At 45.9% G+C, this 9,463-nt stretch overlaps 1 protein-coding gene across 2 annotated transcripts in view; it reads left to right on the top strand.

Annotated features, from left to right (window-relative positions):
* Positions 1-8,205, top strand: part of LOC124717340 — a 29,659-nt gene extending 21,454 nt beyond the window's left edge. For both annotated transcript variants that reach the window (XM_047244170.1, XM_047244171.1), the window contains exon 7: positions 7,802-8,205. In XM_047244170.1, coding sequence (XP_047100126.1) covers positions 7,802-7,902 — 101 coding nt within the window. In that variant the 3' untranslated portion in view covers positions 7,903-8,205. The remainder of the gene's footprint in view (positions 1-7,801) is intronic.
* The last annotated feature ends 1,258 nt before the right edge of the window (positions 8,206-9,463 follow it).

Consider the following 9,463-nt stretch of genomic DNA (forward strand, 5'->3'; position numbering starts at 1 on the left):
CAGTGCTACAAGTTTGAAATGACTTTTGTGACGCACTGACTAAGCTTAATTCTGCATTACTGTTTACGAATCCGTAATATTCAAACTAACGTTCAAACATCTTCTTCACTGATAGCTTGGGCTTGGTTTATAGTGTAGTAGTAGTACATTCCTTTGTTCTACTCGTCATATTAATATTTCTCCCTCTTAAATGAGGGGTCAGCATGTCTGACTGTCATGTAGTAGGCTCAGGTTCGAGTCTCGGATGGGTTGGAGATTTTCTCCATTCGAGGACTGTATGTTGTGTTGTCATCATCGTTTTATCATCATTGATACGCAAGTCACTCAGTGTGGTGGCAACTAGAGAACTTCCATGTGGTGGCCGAACTTACTCCAGTGGGGACTGATATGATCAATTCATTTTTTTCAATACTTCTCCATATCTCTCTCTCTCTTTCTCTCTCTCTAATAAGGCTTCATAAAGTTTACACGTTTTTGGCCTTTCTTTTACGACATGTCCTATGGCACAGTTTGTAACCAGTGTATCCACCTAAAGAGCGTTACTTCATTTTTGAAAGAGAAATGTTCAAATGTGTGTTAAATCTTATGGGACTTAACCGCTAAGGTCATCAGTCCCTAAGCTTACACACTACTTAACCTAAATTATCCTAAGAACAAACACACACACCCATGCCCGAAGGAGGACTCCAACCTCCGCCGGGACCAGCCGCACAATCCATGACTGCAGCACCTTAGACCGCTCGGCTAATCCCAGGAGGCATTTTTGAAAGAGTGATATTTGAAATCTTTTGGAAAGTTTATTATTTAGTATAGTTAGTCTACCATAATTGAAACACTTAAATACAGGTCAACAATACGGCGACAGAGAGACCTAGCGATTGGGGTGTTGTCAAGAGTTGCCACATACACTGACGAGCCAAAACATTATGACCATCTGCTTAGTAACTTTTCTTTCCGTCTTTGGAAAGAATTACATAACTGATTCTGCTTATGAGGAATCCGACAGCTTGCTGCTGTATTTGCGGGGCTACGTGGCATTAAAAGTCTACGCATAGGTCATGCAATTCGCGTATATAATGGGCCGCTGATTTGCGTACGCAGCGATGGCGCCTGGTAACGATCCAGATGGGTTCCATAGGATTTACATCAGGCGAATTTTGTCACCGAAACATCAACGTGAGCTCACTATAATGCTCCTCAAACAGCCACTGTAGTACGGTTACAGCGCCAAGACACGGACAGTTATACTGCTGAAAGATGACATCGCCGTCGGGGAAGACATCAAGCATGAAGGGATACAGTGATTCGCAGCTGTCAGTGTCTCCGATTACTACTACAGGTCCCATGAAAGTGCAGGAGAATGTTTCACATAGCACAATATTGCTTCCATGAGACTGGGCCCGTGGCTCGCTGCGCGTTTCGAGCCGCCGTTCACCTCGATGACGGTGTTTGTAATGACGACCTAGTGTAGCAAAAATGTAATTCACCCAAAGAGCTGCACGTTTCCATTGATAGACGGTTGAATTCCCGTGGTTCCTTGCCCACTATAATGCTAATTGACGATGTCTTTGAGTCTGCATGTAAACACGTAGCGGTTGTGTGCTGCGGAGCTCCATGTTCAACAATGTACGATGAACGGTGTGCTGCGAAACACTTGTGCGTGCACCAGCATTGTGCTCTTTCGGTAGAGATGCCGCAGATCACCATCTGTCCTACGTTACAGAGCAGAAAAGCGCCCGAACCCCACGTTTGGGAAGAGTCGTGGTTCGAACCACTTAGAGCCTAGTGGCAGTTTCACTGTCCTTCCACCTCTTTCCATAGACGCTGACGACAGTAGCACGTGAACATTCGACCAGCTTCGCCGTTTTCGAGATACTCGTTCACAGTCTCTGCATGATAATAATCTTCCCTTTGTGAAAGTCGCTTATCTCAATGGATTTCCCTATTTGCAGCCCATATCTTCGCTAGCTTTGAAACGTCCCCTTCGAAAAATTATGAATGACTGTGTTGGAAAAACTCTTACGTTATTTGATTTTCAAACAGCTGAGCAAAAACTCCGTACTCAGTTTTCTCTTTACTTATTCTGATCATCACCAAACTGACACACAATATTTTTTAGCGCCACGCAATCTGACGTTCAATAATCCCTACAAAAGAATGGCCCTGACTAACAATAACCTGTACCTTTCATGAATCACTTACATCATAAAAATCTTCTTACTCGAACTACTGCAATACAGCGAACACCAACACTGCCAGCTGAATAAAAGATTCTAACTACTGAAGGCACTAACTACTGATAGACTTAGTTAGCAAATGAAAAATTTGGATAGAGAACAAACAATGTGTGGTGTCACCGCCAGACACCACACTTGCTAGGTGGTAGCTTAAATCGGCCGCGGTCCATTTAGTACATGTCGGACCCGCGTGTCGCCACTGTGGGATCGCAGACCGAGCGCCACCACAAGGCAGGTCTCGAGATACGGACGAGCACTCGCCCCAGTTGTACGGACGACATTGCTAGCGACTATACGGACGAAGCCTTTGCTCTCATTTGCCGAGAGACAGTTAGAATAGCCTTCCGCTGAGTCAATGGCTACGACCTAGCAAGGCGCCATTAGCCTTACATAGTTTGATAGTTATCGTATGAAATTTCTCACCAAGAATGCTGTATTCACATGAACTATATAAAGTTAAGTATTCGAGGAGCTGCATACTTTTCTTATTAGCATTCACTACTTATCCTGTTCCAGAATTCACGCTTCCCGTCTGCGTTAGATAGCGTGCATTTCGGCCTCCTCTATCTACAAGGTGTTGGCACATTTGCCAACACATCACAATGTATTTACCTTAACAGTGTTCAAAAGTTATATATATATATCAGTTCGTGCCATCCAGTTTGACAAATTTCCTTTTTCTGACGGACACACGCACGCCCTCTGGCATTTCTCTTACAGAGCGCTACGTGGCCTTACCAACATAAAAACCTAAACAGGCTACTTACAGGTTGATTCATCGTTCGTGTCTGATCCGATTATATACATTTGTCATAGGTTCATGTGCCCGCAGCGCCACCGTGCGCGATCCAATGGCGCTGTAGTCATAATGTTTTGGCTTATCAGTGTAAGGTACATTCCACTGTGAGTTATGAAGCCAAGATTTTATATAATGTGCCACGAAAAGATGATTGAACAATAGGCAGAAACTAATCATGGACTTAGGAAGGATTATGCTGTTGTTTTTATTTATATGAAACAAATAATGTCAGAAACACGGGGCTGAATCCACTTGCAAAAGAATCAATGTTTCCTCTGCATCCCATTTTGATATATGTTAAGGAACCCTCTAGTTGACGAGTATTCAAGAAGTGGGAATCGAACATTCAATTATTTGCCCGTTTTCGTGCCATGAACACTCTACACTGTGAATGAATTTTAAAGTGTATCTCGGTGGCAATTACATGCATCATTAAAAGAAATTGTCACCACTTGTGATATAAGGATCTTTTGTTCTCCTTAGGTGATTTTTATATCATGCATTCCAATTTCCACCCACTCCCACGTAGCTACCAAAAAAGGAACAATGTAAACAGGACTTGTGTGTTCCCTCACAAGAAAATCAGAATCACATTCGGAATATGCAATGAAATAAATGTAGATGCTACTTCCGTAACGTCAACTACCCCTACACGCTAGCTTAAAGACATCCAAGTTATCCGTTGTGTTACCAATCTTGAATGAGATTTTCAGGCTGCAGCGGAGTGTGCGCTGATATGAAACTTCCACTACAGAGTGAAAATCTCATTCTGGGGACATCCCCAAGGCTGTCGCTAAGCCATGTCTTCACAATATCCTTTCTTCCAGGAGTGCTAGTTCTGCAAGGTTCGCAGAAGAGCTTCTGTAAATTTTAGGAGGTAAGAGACGAGGTACTGGCAGAAGTAAAGCTGTGAGGACGGGGCATTAGTCGTGCTTGGGTAGCTCAGTTGGTAGAGCACTTGCCCGCGAAAGGCAAAGGTCCGGAGTACGAGTCTCGGTCCAACACACAGTTTTAATCTGCCAGGAAGTTTCAAAAGTTGGTTCAAATGGCTCTAAGCACTACGGGACTTCACTTCTGAGGTCATGAGTCCCCTAGAACTTAGAACTACTTAAACCTAACTAACCTAAGGGCATCACACACATCTATGCCTGAAGCAGGATTCGAACCTGCGACCGTAGCGGTCGCGCGGCTCCAGACTGTAGCGCCTAGAACCGCTCGGCCACTCCGGCCGACCAGGAAGTTTCATTAGCAATCTTCTTTAATGTCCATATTCAATAACATAAATTCATTTCATGGGTCAAACATTGTAGGTAAGGATTGTGACGTGGCCAGGAGTTCATGGTAATTACCAATGTTCATGAACAGAGACGTGACAAGTGTACACACCCTCCTTTCATCTGCCACCCCTATCTAGGAATCATAAGTTTGTTAAACACTCCTCTTTTATAAGGCGTCCTTGGTCAAAATATTTCTGACTACCAGCAGTACAGATAAGACAACATTAAATAACCACTTCTCTCAGCCTTAGAGAACAGTCTCAGAAAGCATAATAAATTAAATGGTATATTATAAAGAAGATTTGGTAATCAAATGAGAAAAGAAATGTAATTCAGATTTAGTAATGTTATATCAAAATTGGCTCCTTGATATGACTGTGAAGGCAGTGCTCTTTGACAAAATGATGGAAGCAGAATAAACAGCGCACAGATGAGATCCGTCCATTCTCTAAGTGGCATAACTTTGAGGGGCAGAGGAGTAGTGGGAAGAGCGGCATGTTAGAATAGATAATACATCATTCTGAAACATACCGATTTAATTTTCAACAAGAAGTTCTTAAGATACCAGAGGATAGACAGGTTTCCACATAAAGAGCTGCAATGTCAATCTCAGGGAAGAAGAGTTTCAGGAAGTACCTGCTGGTGATGGACTGAGGATATGTGTAGCTGCAGAATGGGAGAGGAGATACCCAGTTTTGATAATGGATAATGATGTTAAAATTAACTCTGTTACTTAGTAGCACATAAACAGGTCTAGTCAGTAGAATGACTTTTGTACCAATATATTTCTCTCTCACACACAGACACACACACTCTTACGCAAATGCAACTCACATACAAGACTGCAGTCTCAGTTAACTAAAGCCATAGTTTAAGTTGCCTGAGACTGCAGTCGTGTGTGTAAGTTGCATTTGCGTCAGTGTGTGTCTGTGTGTGTGTGAGCGCGCTTGTGTGTGTGGGTATGTGTGTCTATTGTTGACTAAGATCTTAATGGCCGAAAGTACTACTTGTGAGAGTCTTTCTGTTGTGCCTATCTGCGACTTAGCATCTCCGCTATGTGGTGAGTAGTCACTTTCCTTCTCATAATATTGAATGAATGGTTTATAATTCTATAGAAAGGTGAAACGTACACACATCAACAAGTGATTTGCATCACCTCTTTACTTCGAAATTCAGGATACATAAAACAAAAACTGGCTGTGAGGAATGTGTATATATTCATTTGCAATGTGTTAGATTACCAAATAACAATAACAATCAACGTTTATGTGACGACAAAGTCGTCTGTTTCACATGATGGGTGATTCACAGCAATTCTGATCGATGTCACCAAGTGGTGGAACATCCTATTTGCTCGGATACAGGCTCTAATCGTCACCTGGTCCAAACTGTTCTGCTCTTCAATGGTGAGTCACGCAGAGTATGTGCTCGTTGTCGACATCCAGAAGAAACAGCTCGCATCAGTCGATATCACACATGACCGATTGTGTTGATGTCCAGTGAGCGGGCAGGCCATATCATTGTTGTGAATCCAGAGTGGTGATGGAACCTGTCGACGAGAACAGCAAGCTGAGAACACGAGTTACCGTTCATCAAGATAAAACCGTTACCAAAATGTTGCTGATACAGACCCACTACCGGTTGCAGAATCTCGTGTCTGGGCCGCAGTGCACGGATATTGCCCTCAACAACACGAGAGGTGTACGGTGGCCCAACGTAATGCCATCTCAGGACATCACTCCACCAAGACCTTTGTTACACAAGTGGGACACAGTGATGGAGGCGTTCAGTATTACCTGATTATCTCCAGACACGATGTCTGCAATTAACAGGGCATAAACATCACCAGACACCAATCATGGCGGGTCCATTCCGCATGATTTCTTGCTCACACACTATGTGATCAAAAATATCCGGACACCCCCTAAAACAAGCGTTTTTTATATTAGGTGTATTGTGCTGCCACCTACTGCCAGGTACTCCATACCAGCGACCTCAGTCGTCATTAGACATCGTGAGAGAGCAGAATGGGGCGCTCCGCGGAACTCGCGGACTTCGAACGTGGTCAGATAATTGGGTGTCACTTGTGTCATACGTCTGTAAGGGAAATTACCACACTACTAAACATCCCTAGGTCCACTGTTTCCGATGTGATAGTGAAGTGGAAACGTGAAGGGACAGGTACAGCACAAAAGCGTACAGGCCGACCTCGTCTGTTGACTGACAGAGACTGCCGACAGTTGAAGAGGGTCGTAATGCGTAATAGGCAGACGCCTATCCAGATAATCACACAGGAGTTCCATACTGCATCAGGATCGACTGTAAGTGCTATGACAGTTAGGCGGTAGGTGAAAAAACTTGGATTTCATGGTCGAGCGGCTGCTCATAAGCCACACATCACGCCGGTAAATGCCAAACGACGCCTCGCTTGATGTGGAGCATAATCATTGGTCGATTGAACAGTGCAAAAACGTTGTGTGGAGTGACGAATCACGGTACATAATGTGGTGATACGATGGCAGGGTGTGGGTGTGGCGAATGCCCTGTGAACGTCATCTAGCAGCGTGTGTAGTGCCAAGAGTAAAATTCGGTGGTGTTGTGGTGTGGTCGTGTTTTTCATGGATGGGGCTTGCACCCCTTATTGTTTTGCGTGGCACTATCACAGCACAGGCCTATATTGATATTTAAGCATCTTCTTGGTTCCCACTGTTGAAGAGTAATTCGGGGATGGCGACTGCATCTTTCAACACGATCGGGCACCTGTTCATAACGCATGGCCTGTGATGAAATGGTTACACGACAATAACATCCATGTAATGGACTGGCCTGCACAGAGTCCTGACCTGAATCCTATACAACACCTTTAGGATGTTTTGGGACGCCGACTTCGTGCCAGGCCTCACCGACCGACATCGATACCTCTCCTCGTTGCAACACTCCTCAATGCGCCTATCAAATGTGGGTGGCCTGTGAAAAGTAAGTCATCAATACTATATGCCAGTTGGAACCGATTCCATGTCCGCACTGCATCGCATTGCTTTCGGTTCAGACGTCGAGCAACTCTCCTGGTTAACAAGCCCGCTGCGCGTAACGTATTGACGCAGACCCGATCATTGGTCTCGATTGTTGTTCGCGACATGATGGATGTTCACATTACTGTCCTAGAGATGTCTCTAACTCGTCCCTACTCTTGCTGTATTTTCAACTGAAATGGTGCAGTCCATTCGAGCACGGTGTTCTACCTCTAGGTAACATTCGTGGTAGCTGTGTGTATGCTTACAAGCGCCAGGGATGACCTTCCGATCGGTGAAGGAATAGTCACGATACAATACACCTGCACGACATGTGGTGAAGTAAAACTTTTGTTGATGTGTGTCTTTCAATGTAAACTAAAGCTTTCTCATGTCTAGCCCTAATGATTTATTTCTCAGTAATAGTTATATTTTGATATGCTTAACTTCTACTTACATCCTCTGTGTATCTTCCAGTGTTCAACCTGTACTCTCTGGTAGTCGTGTGCAGCTACTACCGGACTCTCCGTGAGAAACCAGATACTGTCAAGCTGATAGCGTACAGAGGTGTGAACTGAGGTCATTACAGTCTCCATGACTTACGTGAACCGTGTAGCTGGTGAAACTGCTCTTGACTCAGGCTTTTTCTTATGAATACATCTGTGCATACTGAAGGGACCAAAGTTATAAGGCATCGTTATTGGCTCTGACAATGAAGATAGAATCCAGGTTCAACGTTTACCACGAATATTGTCTTCACTTTAGTAGTCACATACCTCTGGCTCAACTTGCCGTTTCCATTTTCAGAAACAGAGAATTTCATAAATGTTTCCAGAGATCATTGAAGCGCACAAGAATTCATTTCGGACTGTTTCCCATAAAACTTTGTATATACACTCCTGGAAATGGAAAAAAGAACACATTGACACCGGTGTGTCAGACCCACCATACTTGCTCCGGACACTGCGAGAGGGCTGTACAAGCAATGATCACACGCACGGCACAGCGGACACACCAGGAACCGCGGTGTTGGCCGTCGAATGGCGCTAGCTGCGCAGCATTTGTGCACCGCCGCCGTCAGTGTCAGCCAGTTTGCCATGGCATACGGAGCTCCATCGCAGTCTTTAACACTGGTAGCATGCCGCGACAGCGTGGACGTGAACCGTATGTGCAGTTGACGGACTTTGAGCGAGGGCGTATAGTGTGCATGCGGGAGGCCGGGTGGACGTACCGCCGAATTGCTCAACACGTGGGGCGTGAGGTCTCCACAGTACATCGATGTTGTCGTCAGTGGTCGGCGGAAGGTGCACGTGCCCGTCGACCTGGGACCGGACCGCAGCGACGCACGGATGCACGCCAAGACCGTAGGATCCTACGCAGTGCCGTAGGGGACCGCACCGCCACTTCCCAGCAAATTAGGGACACTGTTGCTCCTGGGGTATCGGCGAGGACCATTCGCAACCGTCTCCATGAAGCTGGGCTACGGTCCCGCACACCGTTAGGCCGTCTTCCGCTCACGCCCCAACATCGTGCAGCCCGCGTCCAGTGGTGTCGCGACAGGCGTGAATGGAGGGACGAATGGAGACGTGTCGTCTTCAGCGATGAGAGTCGCTTCTGCCTTGGTGCCAATGATGGTCGTATGCGTGTTTGGCGCCGTGCAGGTGAGCGCCACAATCAGGACTGCATACGACCGAGGCACACAGGGCCAACACCTGGCATCATAGTGTGGGGAGCGATCTCCTACACTGGCCGTACACCACTGGTGAACGTCGAGGGGACACTGAATAGTGCACGGTACATCCAAACCGTCATCGAACCCATCGTTCTACCATTCCTAGACCGGCAAGGGAACTTGCTGTTCCAACAGGACAATGCACGTCCGCATGTATCGCGTGCCACCCAACGTGCTCTAGAAGGTGTAAGTCAACTACCCTGGCCAGGAAGATCTCCGGATCTGTCCCCCATTGAGCATGTTTGGGACTGGATGAAGCGTCGTCTCACGCGGTCTGCACGTCCAGCACGAACGCTGGTCCAACTGAGGCGCCAGGTGGAAATGGCATGGCAAGCCGTTCCACAGGACTACATCCAGCATCTCTACGATCGTCTCCATGGGAGAATAGCAGCCTGCATTGCTGCGAA

Source organism: Schistocerca piceifrons, chromosome 9 (assembly GCF_021461385.2).
Source record: "Schistocerca piceifrons isolate TAMUIC-IGC-003096 chromosome 9, iqSchPice1.1, whole genome shotgun sequence".
Taxonomy (NCBI): Eukaryota; Metazoa; Arthropoda; class Insecta; order Orthoptera; family Acrididae; genus Schistocerca; species Schistocerca piceifrons.